Source organism: Aotus nancymaae, unplaced genomic scaffold, assembly GCF_030222135.1.
Source record: "Aotus nancymaae isolate 86718 unplaced genomic scaffold, 86718_ANA_hifiasm-v0.15.2.pri h1tg000016l, whole genome shotgun sequence".
NCBI lineage: Eukaryota > Metazoa > Chordata > Mammalia > Primates > Aotidae > Aotus > Aotus nancymaae.
The window spans coordinates 34,729,024-34,745,997 of record NW_026988428.1 but is presented as its reverse complement, the minus strand read 5'-3'; the positions used below and the strand labels follow the sequence as shown (position 1 = coordinate 34,745,997).

General features: G+C 41.9%; 2 protein-coding genes across 12 annotated transcripts in view; one reads left to right on the top strand and one right to left on the bottom strand.

The window, feature by feature from the left end:
- The window catches only part of SLC11A2 (solute carrier family 11 member 2), a 207,973-nt gene that overhangs the window by 46,893 nt on the left and 144,106 nt on the right, over window positions 1-16,974 (top strand). Inside the window, exon 18 of one of the 11 annotated variants that reach the window (XM_064377080.1) lies at window positions 9,583-9,673. The exons of the other annotated variants lie outside the window; for them this stretch is intronic. The gene's annotated coding sequence lies outside the window, so the exon portion shown is untranslated. Of the gene's footprint in view, window positions 1-9,582; window positions 9,674-16,974 lie in introns of those variants that run through there. 11 annotated transcript variants of the gene reach the window in all.
- HIGD1C (HIG1 hypoxia inducible domain family member 1C) lies at window positions 5,625-15,849 on the bottom strand. The gene is made up of 3 exons (XM_021665955.2): window positions 15,756-15,849; window positions 10,877-11,011; window positions 5,625-5,689 (listed from the first exon to the last, which is right to left on the bottom strand). The coding sequence occupies exons 1-3, from the start codon at window positions 15,847-15,849 to the stop codon at window positions 5,625-5,627; spliced, it is 294 nt and encodes a 97-aa protein (XP_021521630.2).

Here is a 16,974-nt window from a genome sequence, read left to right as displayed (position 1 = left end):
TTGCACTCCAGCCTGGGCAACAGAAAAAAAAATCTATACCAAGTAGCATGAGATTAGTACTAGAGTGAGATTTGGAAGATTAGTCCACATATGACAAACTGCTTACCTACATGTATAGATTGTTTTTTTCACACACCTTCCTAACCACAAATTTGTTTCCTTAATTTTGTTGTTGTTGTTTGTTGTTTTTTTGAGACAGAGTCTTGCCCCGTTGCCCAGGCGGGAGTGCAGTGATGTGATCTCAGTTCACTGCAACCTCCACCTCCAGGGTTTAAATGATTCTCCTCCTTCAGCCTCCTAAATAGCTGGGATTACAGGCACACCCCACCACACCAGCTGATTTTTGTATTTTTAGTAGAGATGGGGTTTTACCATGTTGGCCAGCTGGTCTCACACTCCTGACCTCAAGTGATTGGCCTGATTCAACTTCCCAAAGTGCTGAGATTATAGGTGTGAGCCACGGTGCCCAGCATTTTTTTTGTTGTTAAGACAGGGTCTTGCTCTGTTGCCCAGGCCAGAGTGGAGTGGTGTGATCTCAGCTCACTGCAACTTCTGCCTCCTGGGCTCAAGCCATCCACCCACTTCAGCCTACCAGGTAGCTGGGAGAGCAGGCACACACCACCATGCCCAGCTAGTTTTTGTATTTTTTGTAGAGACGGGGTTTCACCATGTTGCCCAGGCCAGTTTTGAACTCGTGAGCTCAAGTGATCTGCCAGCCTTGGCCTCCCAAAGTGCTGGGATCATAGGCATGAGCCACCACATCCAGCCCACTCCTCATTTCTTTCTAGCCCCAAAGGCATTGAGTCTGCAAATCCTGCAGCCTTTGTGTGACTTTGAGCATCACTTTCCCTTTTCAGCCTTAAATATATGATCTCTCTGCCTTATATCAGAACTTACTACATTTCAATAAAACTTTTTTAAAAATCCAGACATTGCCTATCTTCATTTAGAATTGTTTGGCCCTTAAAATGGCAGGAATTTTTCTAAAATGACACTTTAAAATTTTCTCATTTCTGCTTCAGGGCCTCTTGAAAGTTCAGATAAAAAGAGCAGCCAACCCTGCAACTTAGGTTATAATCCTGATCTTAAAATTGAGACTGAATTAACATCAGTTTATGCTTTTACTTGAAAAAGAGACTCTTAGAATAAGTTTCAGTGTTTTGGTTTCTTTTTTTTTTTTTTTTTTTTTTTTTTTTCTTTTTTGTGAGACGGAGTTTCGCTCTTGTTACCCAGGCTGGAGTGCAATGGTGCGATCTCGGCTCACTGCAACTTCCGCCTCCTGGGTTCAGGCAATTATCCTGCCTCAGCCTCCTGAGTAGCTGGGATTACAGGCACGCACCAGCATGCCCAGCTAATTTTTTGATTTTTTGTATTTTTAGTAGAGACGGGGTTTCACCATGTTGACCAGGATGGTCTCGATCTCTTGACCTCGTGATCCACCCGCCTCAGCCTCCCAAAGTGCTGGGATTACAGGCTTGAGCCACCGCGCCCGGCTGGTTTCTTGATAAAAGAAAACAACTCCAGATGAACCAGTTTGTTGGATTTCCCCCACCTTCCTGGGAAGTTTTATTTCTCAGTAGTTTCCTTACCAGAGAGTGTTGGGGGAAAGGAAGGTAAAAAATGAAAACATCCTGTTATGAAACTCATAAAAAGGTGAGCTGGTTGGTTAAGTACTTATGGAATTTCTATAGCTCTTTTCCATTCCTTAACTGCATGTTACTAGGAACAGAGAATACAGGGTTACAAGTGTACCCTTCAGGCCACACAATTCCTGTAATCAGAAAATTTCTTAATAAAGCACACTGAGGCCGGGCGCTGTGGCTCATGCCTATAATCCCAGCACCTTGGGAGGCTGAGGTGGATGGATCACCTAAGGTTGGGAGTTCACGACCAGCCTGACCAACATGGAGAAACCCCGTCTCTACTAAACATACAAAATTAGCTGGGCATGATGGCGCACACCTGTAAAACAAGCTACTCAGGAGGCTGAGGCAGGGGAATCACTTGAACACAGGAAGTGGAGGTTGCAATAAGCCGAGATTGCGCCACTGCACTCCAGCCTGGCAACAGAATGAGACTCCATCTCAAAAAAAAAAAGTGAGTCTTGGGTAAGCTTTTTTTCTTTTTCTTTCTTTTTTTTTTTTTTAAGATGGAGTCTTACTCTTGTTGCTCAGGCTGGAGTGCAGTGGCGCAATCTCGGTTTACTGCAACCTCCGCTTCCTGTGTTCAAGTGATTCTCCTGCCTCAGCCTCCTGAGTAGCTTGTTTTACAGGCATGCGCCACCACGCCCGGCTAATTTTGTATGTTTAGTAGAGACGGGGTTTCTCCATGTTGGTCAGGCTGGTCGTGAACTCCCAACCTTAGGTGATCCATCCACCTCAGCCTCCCAAAGTGCTGGGATTATAGGCATGAGCCACTACACTCAACTGAGTAAGGTTTTTTCTAAGTTAAGAATATTTAATCACTCTCCAATTTGTGGTATACAAATCTAGATTACTATATGTGTAGTTATACAAATATGAATATAGTCAATCTTAAGAACAACCTGAGTGCACTTACTTAATTTCTGGAGTTCAACACTATGGAGTCAGTCTATAAAAGGATGCTCTGATAATGTATACACAGAATGTCAAAAAAGTGCAATTAAGTAATTGTTACTGAGCAGTTGCTGCTACATAACTGTGTGCCAGCCTAATATAAAAGGCAGGCAGAGCGTATATGCATATGAAGTAGTTTCATTAATAAGAGAGGCGGGATTGTAGTAGCTGAAACAAACAGACTTCTCAGTTTCAGACATTACAACATGAGGCCAGTAAAGCTTTGCCCAGGAAGTCTTTTGCAAAGTCATGTATTATTGTGTTATCTGTTTATAGGGTCTTCATGCAGTGACCCTCCCACTTTACCCAAGCTGAAGTGGGTAAATTCACATCCTGCATGCTTCCTAACTTTTCTCCAAATGTGATTTTACATTTTAATTTAAACACAGTTTGTAGGTTCTCATGCATAGCTATTCTTAACAAATGAATACTTTGCATTGCTTTTTTTCAAGCAACAAATATATTACTTTAGCTCTCTCACAGTAAAATTACAAAATTGTGAAACCTATTGGGTTTTGAAGAAAAGCTAATTTCTAATTAAACACTTAATTATTTTTAATGCTGAGTATATATTAAGAAGGTAGAATCTTTCCAGTAGCCTGGTTAGAAATACGTTTCATTGCACAACCAACATGAAAGGATGATTTATTTCTATGCCAGCTGTCCTCAATTTTCCTGACCTTAATGGAACATATTAGATTCAGCTGCTGGAATATTTACTCTAATGGAATAAAGCAGTTGGATTATTTCCTTGCCTATTTTCCGAAAAGGACAGTGTTAATCAAAATATGTGTACTTGTTGGTAGCACTAGAAGAACTTCATGATAGGTAAAATTGACAGCTTTTATTTATTTATTTTTAAGACAGAGTCTTGCTCTGTCATCCAGGCTGGAGTGTGATGGTGTGATCTCAGCTCACTACAGCCTGCACCTCCTGGGTTCAAGCGATTCTCCTGCCTTAGCCTCCCGAGTAGCTGGGTTTACAGGCATGCACCACCACGCCTGGCTAATTTTGTATTTCAAGTAGAGACAGGGTTTCTCCATGTTGGTCAGGCTGGTCTTGAACTTTTGACCTCAGGTGTTCCACCCACCTCAGCCTCCCAAAGTGCTGGGATTACAGGCGTGAGCCACTGTGCCCAGCCGTTGACAATTTTTAAAATAATTATCTGTACCAGTGGAGAAAAATTTATATAATACACAGAACAGTGAGTTAATACCCAGAATGCAGACATTTTCATGTTTTTCTTGTCCACAAATACTGGACTTCACCTTCTTGTCAGTGTCACCCTCCGTTATAGGAAACACTGAGGAAAAGGAAATCACCACCAGAAATCATCTTATATTGCATATATTCTTGATTTTATTTCAGTGACTTTTTTTTTCTCTCCTAGGCTTGGATTCTTTGGGATTAAGCTTAAAGCAGTTATGTCTTCAAAAAACCCTAGATAATTTTTTAGACCTTGAGGGCAGTTAGACAGGAGTTCAAGGCCGCAGGCATACTTAACCTTTAACATCTGCTTTGATTTCCTGTGTTTTCTACAGTGTCGTACCACATTCGCAATAGCACTTCTGGACTAAATCCTTTTTTTTTTTTTTTTTTAAAGATGGGGTTTCACCATGTTGGTCAGGCTGGTCTTGAACTCCCGACCTCAGGTGACCCGCCCACCTTGGCCTCCAAAGTGCTTGGATTACAGGTGTGAGCCACCGTGCCCGGCCTGAACTAAATCCTTTTTGACATCTCAGGGAAAAGAAATTTGTTTGTAGTTCACTTTTGTATTCCTAGGAATACTTTGAAGAAATCTAAAAATGAATAAATAATTAAATGTTAAACATGTGTTTGGGGTAAAATAGTCAATTTTCTATATAAGAATGAGATGTAAAGTGGTGAACCAACTTTATATGGCAACATGACCATTCTCCTCTGGTGTAATAATTACCCATTCTAAAAAGGAGTTTATGAAACCTTAATTACTTTGCCCTATTTGGGGAGAATTAAGTCATGAATAGGGTGTTACATTTAACATAGATATAGAAAAGTCTGGCCGGGCGCGGTGGCTCATGCCTATAATCCCAGCACTTTGGGAGGCCAAGGCAGGTGGATCACAAGGTCAAGAGATCGAGACCATCCTGGTCAACAAGGTGAAACTCCATCTCTACTAAAAATACAAAAATTAGCTGGGCATGGTGGTGCATGCCTGTAGTCCCAGCTACTCAGGAGGCTGAGGCAGGAGAATTGCTTGAACCCAGGAGGCGGAGGTTGCGGTGAGCCGAGATCATGCCATTGCACTCCAGCCTGGGTAACAAGAGCGAAACTCCATCTCAAAAAAAAAAAAAAAGAAAAGTCTTCTGTGGCCAGGTGCAGTGGCTTACACCTCTAATCCCAGCACTTTGGGAGGCCGAGGTGGGTGGATCACATGAGGTCAGAAGTTTGAGACCAGTCTGGCCAACATGGTGAAACCCTGTCTCTACTAAAAATACAAAATTTAGCTACGCGTGGTGGTGGGTGCCTGTAATCCCAGTTACTCGGGAGCCTGAGGCAGGAGAATCGCTTGAACCTGGGAGGGGGAGGCTGCAGTGAGCTGAGATCATACCACTGCACTCCAGCCTGGGCCACAGAACGAGACTCCATCTCAAAAAAAAAAAAAAAAACAAAAAAAAAAAAAAAAAGAAAAGTGAAGTCTTCTGTAACTACTATATAACTATTAATTTTCAGATTGGTTTGGCAGACTATCATTAGTTTGACAGATTAGTGGCAGATTATTTTCTGCCACTAACTAAAAAATTTTTAAAAATTAAGTCAGAAAAATCATGCCCTAGGTTCTAGGTTCTGAAAGACATCAACAAGAGATATTTCTGAGTTGACTGTTTATGATTGTTGATCTGGACATCAACTTCAAACATTGACACTTGAAGTACGTGAGCATTCTGTGATACTTCTGTAGTAAAATTTGCTACATATTGAAAATTTACTCTTCATAATAAATCGTTTGCAGAAGGTTTTTGTCTTTCTTGCTTCCAGCGTGTAGCTTCATTTTTTGGCCTCATTGAAGAATCTAGGTCTAATGTGATCCTTATACATAGAGTAGAGAACACCTAGAAACAGAAAGATATATATCAGTTGAGTATCCATGGGGAAAAAAACACTGAATTTCTTTCATTTGTTGTATTTTTATGAAACTAGCCCACAATTTAAACAGAAACAAACAGAGGCCCTCCTTTTTATTAGTTTTTGGTTTGGATCATACAAGTGAGTCTAGAAAAAAACAAACCTCTAAGGAGCCCTTTAAAATGAATACTAATAAATTCATGATGTTATTATGCCAGCAAAATGTTGGTGAAATTTTAGGAAAGTGGGCAAATTTGACCAGATGTTAAGATAAAAATAGCAGTCTTCTCAGTTAGCAAACATGTATTCAGTCTTTGCTTGTACTCGGTATCTTGAGGAAAACAAATGGTGAATGGATCTAATTCCTGCTTCTAGGGATTTATGATCTAGTGGGTGAATTGCCTGTGAGTTTAGATGGATGATATGTATGGCTTCCACAGAGTCCTAGGCATGCAGAAAGGGGGAAGTAGCTAGGGGAAATAAGATGAGGAAGAGAGGAGCTGCTTTAGTGAGTTCCAAGAATGTCAGCAAATGTTGACACCCAAAAGCAAGTTAGGGAGTCACAGATTTAAACTACAACTCACATACCACCACCACCAGCCCACACCCGTCTCAGTTATCAAGGTATCAGATTTCAAAATTAGATCTCTCTTCTGAGTGTGAAACCCATATATTCATTATTGTACTTATGACTTTTTTTTTTTTTGAGATAGAGTCTCGCTCTTGTCATCCAGGCTGGAGTGGTGCAGTGGCATGATCTCAGTTCACTGCAACCTCCGCCTCCCAGGTTCAAGCAATTCTCCTGCCTCAGGCTCCCGAGTAACTGGGATGAAAGGCACCCACCACCATGCCCAACTAATTTTTGTATTTTTAGTAGAGATGGGATTTTGCCATGTTGGCCAGGCTGGTCTTGAACTCCTGACCTCAGGTGATCCACTCGCTTTGGTTTCCCAAAGTGCTGGGGTTACAGGTGTGAGCACAGTGCCTGGCCTTAAATATGACATTTCCACTTCATATAGGTAGACGGTCTCGAAACTTTCCAAATTTACTTAAGTAAATATGTTGAGCATGCCTCTCAAAATGTGCATTCATTTATTTATTTTTGAGACAGTCTCTCTCTGTCTCGCCCAGGCTGGTTTGCAGTGGCACAATCTTGGCTGACTGCAACCTCCACCTCCCAGATTCAAGCAGTTCTCCTGTCTCAGCCTTCTGAGTAGCTGGAACTATAGGTGTGTGTCACCACACCCGAGTAATTTTGTATTTTTGGTAGAGACCGGGTTTTACCATGTTGCCAGGCTGGTCTCAAACTCCTGACCTCAGGTGATCCACCTGCCTCGACCTCCCAAAGTGCTAGGATTATAGGTGTGAGTCACTGTGCCAGGCCAAAATGTGCATTTATTCATAAACAATATAAATGCAGGTGGGTGGTGGGGGTTTATGCCTGTAATCCCAGCACTTTGGAAGGCCAAGGGAGGAGGATCACTTAAGGGTAGGAGTTAGAGACTAGCCTAGTTAAATAGCAAGACTCATCTCTACAAAAAAATTAAAAAATTAGGGCCGGGCATCGTGGCTTATGCCTGTAATCCCAGCACTTTGGGAGGCTGAGGCGGGTGGATTACCTGAGGTCAGGAGTTCAAATCAGCCTGGCCAACATGGCAAAACCACGTCTCTACTAAGAATACAAAAATTAGCCAGGCATGGTGGCAGGTGCCTGTACTCCCAGCTACTCGGGAGGCTGAGGCATGGGAATTGCTTGAATCTGGGAAGCAGAGGTTGCAGTGAGCCGAGTTTGTGCCATTGCACTCCAGCCTGGGCGACAGAGTGAGACTCCGTCTCAAAAAAAACGGAACATTCACAAGGAATCTTCTATTGATGTGTAAAAAGAAAAAGAAAAAAAAAAGCAGAACAAAAAAATTAGCTGGGCATGGTGGTGCACGCCTATAAAATCCTAGCTACTAGGGAAGCTGAGGTGGGAGGATCACTTGAGCCCAGGAATTTGAGGCTACAGTGAACCATGATTGCACCACTGCACTCCAGCCTGGATGACAGAGCAAGACCCTGTCTCCCCAAGAAAAAAATCGGTGGAGCTGGAGTAGAGATTACTGTAAGTTGGGAGGCAGTGAGTCTGCCTCATCCTTTTGTGAGTTCTAGCTCATCCTTGCAAATTCCAGTTTATCTTTCTTTCCTTCTCAACTGTTGATTTGCTGACTTCAGGCCCCAGTATCAGAAACATAAGCAACAGCCTCGCATGGACTGTTTAGCCAACTCCAAAAATGTTTTAAGGTCATATCTCTGTATAACTCCCTTCTCCTCCTGTCTCTTCCTTTTCATTCTCCTGCTCCTCCTCCTCTTCATCCTCCTCCTTCTCCTCTTCCTTCTTCTTTTATTATTATTATTATTTGAGACAATGTCTCGCTCTGTGGCCAAGGCTGGAGTGCAGTGGTGCGAGCAAGGCTCACTGCAGCCTCGACCTTCTGGGTTCAAGCCATCCTCTCATCTCAGCCTCCTGAGTAGCTGGGACCACAGGTGGATGCGACCTGCCTGGCTAACTTCTTAACTTTTTGTAGAGGCAGGGTATTCGCCATATTGCCCAGACTGGTCTCAAACTTACGGGCTCAAGTGATCCTCCTGCCTCGGACTCCCAAAGTGCTGAGGTTACAGGCGTGAGCCACCACACCCAGCCTCAACCTCTTTTTATATATCACTGCTAGTAGTTTTGCTTGTCTGAATCCTGACTGATATAGTTTGGAATTAGAAGTGCTTCCAGAGGAACAGAACCATGATGATAGATTCTCTGAAGTGGTTTTGGGTTATCCAGAATTGGTTCTCTGATCCGTTTAGATTTAAAGGCATTAATGGCCATGTTTTCAGTGATAAAGAGGATACTAACAGTCCATGCGATATAGTAGTAATATAGTTTCTTAAATTATCACCCATTAGGCCAGGCGTGGTGGCTTATGCCTGTCATCCAAGCACTTTGGGAGGCCGAGGCGGGAGGATCACTTGAGGTCAGGAGTTCAAGACCAGCTTAGGCAATGACGTGAGAACCTCATTTCTACAAAAAATAAAGGCTGGGTCCAGTGGCTCGTGCCCACAATCCCAGCACTTTGAGAGGCTGAGGCAGGTGGACCATTTGAGGTCGAACTCCTGACCTCAAGTGATCCCCCCGCCTCAGCCTCCCAAAGTGCTGGGATCACAGGGGTGACCCACCACGCCTGGCCTGATTTCCAATTCCTTTCCCTGCTCACTTCAGGCCCAGGCTCCAGAATCATATGCAAGGGCCTCATAGTCACATAAGTCTAAATACCTGTAATAAATCCTTCACTAAATATTACTACTAGTAGTTTTGCTTTTCTCACCAAACACTGATTCACCTACCAAGCTATGTAGTTTTCCACTTACATGCCGTGCGTCTGTGCCTTTGTTTTTTCCTCTGCCTAGAATCCTGAGTTCCTTCTCTGCTTAGTTAATTCCTCCTTATTCTTAGTTCAGCACATGATTTACATCCTTAGAGAAGCCTCCCCTGGCCTCCCAGCCCTTATGTTTGTGCTACCATAGCAACCTGTGCTATTTCTTTTTTTTTTTTTTTGAGACGGAGTCTTGCTCTGATGCTCAGGCTGGAGTGCAGTGGCGTGATCTCAGCTCACTGCAACCTCCACCTCCCAGGTTCAAGCGATTCTTCTGCCTCAGCCTCCCGAGTAGTTGGGACTACAAGTGCATGCCACCACACCTGGCTAATTTTTGTATTTTTAGTAGAGGTGGGTGTTGGCCAGGCTGGTCTTGAACTCCTGACCTCAAGTGATCTGCCCCCCTCAGCCTCCCAAAGTGTTGGGATTACAGGTGAGAGCCACCACACCCACCTTTTTTTTTTTTTTTTCAGATGGAGTTTCACTCTTGTTGCCCAGGCTGGAATGCAATGGTACGATCTCAGCACACTGCAACCTCCGCCTCTCAGGTTCAAGTGATTGTCCTGCCTTAGCCTCCCTAGTAGCTGGGATTACAGGCATGTGTCACCACCCAGCTTTTTTTTATTGTTTTGTATTTTTTTTTTTTTAGTAGAGATGGGGTTTCACCATGCTGGCCAGGCTGGTCTTGAACTCCTGACCTTAGGTGATCTGCCCACCTCAGCCTCCCAAAGTTGTGGGATCACACGTGTGAGCCACCGTGCCCGGCCAGCCTGTGCTATTTCTGTCACAGCATCTATAACTTTATATTGTCTTCTTCCTTTCTTGGTCTGTCTCCCTAAAGAGACTAAACTATTTAAGCGTAAGGACTGAGTCATATTTCTAGACAGTGTCTGGCACATAGCAGGTGTTCAATAAATGTTTGCTGAATGATGAAAATGAGGACTGTAACTTTGTAGTGAGTTTTCCCGTACTTGGAGCACATTACAGCTCATGGTTATAAGATCATTACCATATAACTTTCCTTGCAGGCCCCACACCCAGCATTCTATAATCTCCATCCTACTCTTAGGATGACTCTACTCTGCACAGCATGAAGGGGACCTAAGGATATTGTGACCTGTTCTCATTAATGTAGACCAAACAAATTTAGATTAATTCAGGTTCTAAAATGGACTTCTTTGAACTATCTGATTTAGCTGTGGGTATAACCTGAATTAATGAAGATAATTTTATACCTTTTCTTTGGATTTGACTGGTAGGTCTTGCTTAATTTATGGACTAATAAAAAAAAGATTTGCCTATTGCTCAAACTTGGAATGAAAGAAGGCAGTTGAGATTTGTGGACCCTAAAAATGGCTTCTTCCTAGTTTAACTAATAACAACATTTGCTGTCCAAATAGGCTGGGAAATATGATCGCTGCTCTTAGCCATGAGGTGGATCACAGCCACAATACAGGCTGTGATCTATCCATAACTGCTGCTCTTGAGTTATAGGATAGGAACTATTCACCACTCCCTTCACGAAAGAGACCAACAGCCCATTGCCCTGGTTCTCTACCATGGGTTTTGTCAGTTTTTGTCAGCCGCAGGCCTAAACAATTAAGGGCACAAATGGGCCCCAACGTCAACTAAGGGAAGATCAGTCTTTCCCACCCCTCTCTCATTGTATCATTGTGACCCAGTAATCATCTTCTACTATGAATGAATAAAATAAGTAAATATACTCTCAAGGACAGCTGAACATAAGGTACAAATAAAGCAGGTTACCTAGAGTCACAGCTCCGACAACAAATCCTTGGGCAGCAACTCTCATGTGAATAAGATGAAGTGACATTTTCTGATCTCTTCTATACTTTAATTTGTAAAGACCATAGGACACCACAGTCACAAAGCCTGCTATACCTGTGAATTGTAAAACTATAGGTTATTTGGAAGGCTGAGGCAGGAGCATCGCTTGAGACCAGGAGTTTGAGAACAGCCTGAGCAACATAGAAAGACCCTCATCCCTACAATAAATAAAAACTTAGCCAGGCACAGTGATGCACGCCTATAGTCCCAGCTACTCAGGAGGTTGAGGCAGGAGGATCCCGTGAGCCCAGGAATTCAAGGCTTCAGGGAGCTATGATTGCACCACTGCACTCCAGCCTGGGTGACGGAGTGAGATCCTGTCTCTAGAAAAAAAAATGTATGGGTTAAATACACAGCAGGCAAGAATTTTCAAGTGCTTAGAGAGTTAAATGAAAGAATGTCTAAAGGATAAGAACCTGGAAGATAAGCAGGAAAGACTTCAAAAAAGAACATTTTTCAGTGTAAACCTATGTAACAAACCTGCATGTTCTGCACATGTACCCCAGAATTTAAGGTGCAATTAAAAAAAAAAAAAAAGTTTTTCAAAGAACCAAGCTGGATTTGGTCTACCAGATTTTAAAATGAGCCCTTAATATTCTTGGGTCCAATATTTGCAGTTTTGACTCTTCCCAGAAAAATTAGAACCATATAGTATAGTAACTTGTCTAGCCATATGTAATTTCCTGAGGAATGATTTCAAATTGTGCATGCTACAAGGTTATTATCTGTGGCAAGTCACTTAGCCAGCAAGGGAACTAACCCAACATCTCAGTACTCACAGCTTTTGAGTGTTTGGCTTTTACTCTTCTTTTCCTGTTACCAAATAAGGAGTAAATCCATAGAGTGATAAAAAAAATTGTTCTTCTGTATAAAGTGAAACAATAAACTTTAGTGAGAGTCGAAAAGGTATGAATATATGCACAAGAAGCATAACTCTGGCAAGAACTGTGATTCTAGAAAAGTTCGGAAGCCTATACAAATATTTCTGTATTTCCTACAAATGTCAGGGGGTGAATATACTGCTGTGACAACCAGTATTCTATGTCACCGGCTCTAAAACTACTCATCAACTAAATAGGAAAGATTCTAGAAAAAGATTTAAAACACTGAGAACTGAATCCATGACAAAATAAAAATAGCCAAATAACAGATACTGGGCCAGGTGTGGTGGCTCATGTCTATAATCCCAGCACTTTGGGAGGCCTAGGTGGGTAGGTCACTTGAGGTCAGGAGTTCGAGACCAGCCTGGCCAACATGGTGAAACCCCGTCTCCACTAAAAATACAAAAAAATTAGTCAGGTGTGGTAGTACATGCATGTAATCCCAGCTACTCGGGAGGCTGAGGCGGGAGAATCACTTGAACCTGGGAGGTGGAGGTTGCAGTGAGCTGAGATCATGGCGTCGCACTCTAGCCTGGGTGACAGAGCAAGACTTCATCTCAAAACAACAAATAAACAAACCAACAGAAAAACCCACCAGATAGTGGAATAATTTAATAAATCCCATAAGTACAACTTGTTGGTATAGAGAAGAACTAACTTGGATTTGTATTTCACATCAGACCCTGCAAAAAACTTTTTTGGATAAGTAAGAGTTAAATGCAAAACAAAACAAAAATATAACAGCAACAAAAACTGAAGAAAATAGAACAGCATATTTATAACATCTGTGAGAGCATATGGTGGACGTAATAGAATATGACAATGAGAAAACATTTGCATAGTAAAGATATGAGTCTATTTTTGTTTGTTTGTCTTTCTTTTGAGACAGAGTCTCACTCTCTTGCTCAGGCTGGAATGCAGTGGCGCAATCTCAGCTCACTGCAACCTCCACCTCCCAGGTTCAAGTGATTCTCATGCCTCACCCTCCCTAGTAGCTGGGATTACAGACATGCACCACCACACCTGGCTAACTTTTGTATTTTTAGTAGAAATGGATCTCGCTATGCTGGCCAGGCTGGCCTTGAACTCCTGGCCCCAAGTGACCCACCCGCCACAGCCTCCTGAAATGCTGGGATTATAAGCGTGAGCCACTGTGCCCAGCCTTTTGGATTCTCTATTCTATCCTATTGATCTATGCATCTGACCTTCCATCAGTACTACACCATGTTGATTACTGTAGCAATATAGTAAGCCTTAATATCAGCCAGAGTGATTCTTTCCATTTTATGTTTTTTAAAAAAGATTATTTTAGCTTTTCTAGGACTTGTGCCTTTCCATATAAGTTTTAGAATAAGTTTGTCTATGTCTACAAAAACCCTTGCTGGGGTTTTGACAGGAATGACATTAAGCCTATAGATCAATTTGGGGATAATTGACACCTTTACTAATAGACTGTGCCTTCCAATTCATGAACACAAGGTCAGGCATGGTAACTCACGACTGTAATGCAGGCACTTTGGGAGGCTGAGGCAGGTGTATCACTTGAAGTCAGGAGTTCGGGACCAGCCTGGCTAAAATGGTGAAATCCTGCCTTTACTAAACACACACACACACACCCCTCAAATTCATGACCATAGTAGTCTCTCCATTTTTTTTTTTTTTTTTTTTTTTGAGACAGAATCTCGCTCTGTTGTCCAGGGTGGAGTGCAGTGGTGTGATCTTAGCTCACTGCAACCTCCACCTCTTGAGTTCAAGTGATTCTCATGCCTCAGTCTCCTGAGTAGTTGGGATTACAGGTGTGCACCACCACGCCTGGCTAATGTTTGCATTTTTAGTAGAGACGGGGTGTCACCATCTTGGCCAGGCTGGTCTCAAACTCCTGATTTCAAGTGATCCACCTGCCTTCGCCTCCCAAAGTGCTGGGATTACAGGCATGAACCACCTTGCCCAGCCTACCAAATTTTATTATTATTTATTTATTAGCAAAAGCTCGGCTCTCTTCCCTTAATCAAATCAGAGTTCTGTTTTTATTTAAATTGATTTTGTTTCTTTTCGAGATTAAAGTCAGAACCTTTCCTGTTTTCCATATAGTGTCTCTAGTTTGTTTATAATTGAATTTTGCTGGAAACACTCTTATCTTTCCACTTTAATCACCCTAAATGTCTCTGGAAAAATAATTTAATGTACAACAGGCACAGTGATTAATCTCTGTTCATTACAGTGATCTGTTCACGTAGCATTGTGTTTTTGAATTGTTTTTCTAGTTAAAAATGCTAAGGAAGATAAATCACTATTAAATTATTTGCTTCCATTTCTTATGGGTGCTATTACAAGTCTTAAATGACTTGTAATCTAAACAATATTACTAAACAATATTACTGTAAAGTAAAATTTGATTCTTTTTTGATATATGAATAATGACACTTAGAAAGTAGCTAGAGTCACAGTAACACAATGGGAACATCTGGCATACCTATTTAGAAGTTTTTATGGAATTAATATTTTTGCAAACTTATGTCAGTCTGATTTAAGTAAATTATTTTAATAGTTTCCAGACAAAATGAACACAAGGAAACAGGCATGGCTGAAGTATACATCCATGGAGAAGAAAGCGAGAGCTCAGACTTTAAAACATAATATTGGTGCTTAGGTTTTGTGGCGTTATTTTTTTTAAGTCCACATACACATAGTACTTGTTGAAAACATAAACATACTAAATATGTGTGGGGAAAGCATAAAGAAGCTAAGGCATAGATCATTAAGTGATCGAATTATACTCTCTCTCTTTTTTATTTTGAGACAGAGTCTTGCTCCCCACCCAGGCTAGAGTGCAGTAGTGCAATCTCGGCTCACTGCGACCTCCTCCTCCTGGGTTCAAGTGATTCTGGTGCCTCAGCCTCCTGAGTAGCTGGGATTATGGGCACATGTCACTATGCCTGGCTAATTTTTTGTATTTTTAGTAGAGATGGGGTTTTACCATGTTGGCCAGGCTAGTCTCAAACTTCTGACCTCAAGCTATCCGCCCACCTCAGCCTCCCAAAGTGCTGAGATACAGGCATGAGCCACCTTGCCCAGCCTAATTATAGTATCACTTTTTTAGTCCAGAATTTATTTTGCCATCAAACTCAACATCTGGAGCACACCAGGAAGCCAGCATAGAGAGCCACCGAGCAGCCAAAATGACCACTACGAAGTTCATGCTCACAAGTGTTCAGATAGGTCCAGGCTTTTACTCAGAGCTTTCCTCTGAATTGACTCACAGTTCTTTCAAGCTTGGGTATATAGCTTCTGGTGCCACAGAACATTAAAAACATTAGACGCAGAAGTTGTGATCTTGGTTCACTGCAACCTGCACTCCTGAGCTCAAGCAATCCTCCCACCTTGGCCTCCCAAAGTGCTGGGATTACAGGCATGAGCCACCATGCCTGGCCTAGAAGCAGAAGTTTTTAATGTGCCCAATAGTAAGAAAGAAACAGAAAAATCTATAAACAGAAGAATAAGAACTTAAAGTTTAGATTACTTACAAGACAAGGAGACATACACATCTCAGTGGTCCCTAACAGACTTTAAATATAATAAACTGATGCTGTTGTTGACAATCCTGAGTTATGACTGGAACATTAATGTTCATTCAGTCTATTCCATCTGACTGAGTAGGATTTGATAATTTTAGGTAGACTTCTAACAGAATGGATAAAGTAGAGTAAAATTTGATGCCTCAAATAACAGCTAACATTTACTGGGGGCTTACCATATACTGGAAAGTATTCTGAAAGTTCAACACATGTTTAGAGGAGGTTAGCTTCAATTATCTGGAAAAATTCAATTATATGAGACATTTCAGTCCTCAGAGGCACTGGGTAAGGCATCTTTATGTTATTACAGTTTTCCAGCATCCTGTCAACGCTTGTACTTACCTATAGGAACAAAGGGGGAGTCTCTAGATTTCCTGATTAGTCGGGATAATTGGCTTTCATCCTCATCTGCTGACCACTGGTTAGCTGAAGACATTTTTTTCTCTAGTAACAATAGGGTATAAATGTGGTTGCCGTGAATCATTAAAAATAATTTGTCTTCCCTCTCCCATCACACTCTTGATTATGTGCTCTTTGTCTTCATTTGTTTGATAAGCCTGTCTGCTCAACTGAAATAAGCAATTGTCTTTCCTTCACATTTTCACTACAGAATTTTTTCATTTTGCAGGGGAAGGGAATAAGAAAAAAATACACAGAAAAAATGATAATTAGATTTTGTGAATACAGAGTAAAAACACAGGTCATAGTTCTGTTATTCAGTCTCCTTTCACTGCTCAGAATTTGAGATCTTTGGGAACCTCAGGACTTCTTCCACAAGCACTGTATTTGAAGAACACAGTTTCTTTTTAAAGTGTCATTTTCAAGAAGTGTGGCAATGCCAACATAGGGAAAAATACTTCCAGAATTACAGGTATCCGGAGAGTGATCACTCCAACTCTGCAGAATGTGCAGGGCATTATAAAGTCATTCAGATATTTACCAAGCAACTCCTGTGTGCCAGTTACTATGCTAAACAATGGATTCCTTGTCCAGCCTGGCTTATCTACATAGGATGAATGAAGAAACTTGCAAAAGCAACCATAATCACAACAGACTTAGCAGCACCTGAGTCTGTTCCCTGTGCAACCTATTGTGTTCACCCCAGAATTCAAAAACAGCAGCTTCATCCTATGAATAAGACTTCATCCTATGAATGAGCCTTCATCAGAAAACATAAGTGTAAAAATACCTGTGGGTACCCGCTGTCTCCTGGTGTTCCTTCAGCAAGAGACTGTAGATCAGAACAGGTGTCTGTTGTAAGGCCAGGACGCGGTGATGTGCAATTTCCAACTAATTGATAATGGGAAAACTCAGAAACACGCCCCAGGGGGCTGGGGGAGTGATCAGCTGGTATTGGCCAAGACTGCCAGCATCCTGCCAGAAACACCTGGGCCACAAACTAGGCTCTCAAAGCCAACATTAAGAAAAACATGAAGGCTTTGAAGAAGATGCATTTACTTAAGTCTGCCTTCACAAGGGAGCTCCTGACTTCCCTCTGAGACTGTGAGTCTTAGTACCTGACTCTCGAGCCCAAAATTGAAGGGAAAGAGTACACAGGGTC

Bases quoted from the DNA above. Each gene is read 5' to 3' on its own strand.
- HIGD1C (XM_021665955.2), bottom strand. From the start codon at position 15,849: ATGTCTTCAGCTAACCAGTGGTCAGCAGATGAGGATGAAAGCCAATTA. The intron at 11,012-15,755 runs GTAAGTACAAGC...TACAATTCACAG, and splicing joins CTCCCCCTTTGTTCCTATAG to GTATAGCAGGCTTTGTGACT. The intron at 5,690-10,876 runs GTAACCTGCTTT...TTCTGTTTCTAG, and splicing joins TGTCGGAGCTGTGACTCTAG to GTGTTCTCTACTCTATGTAT.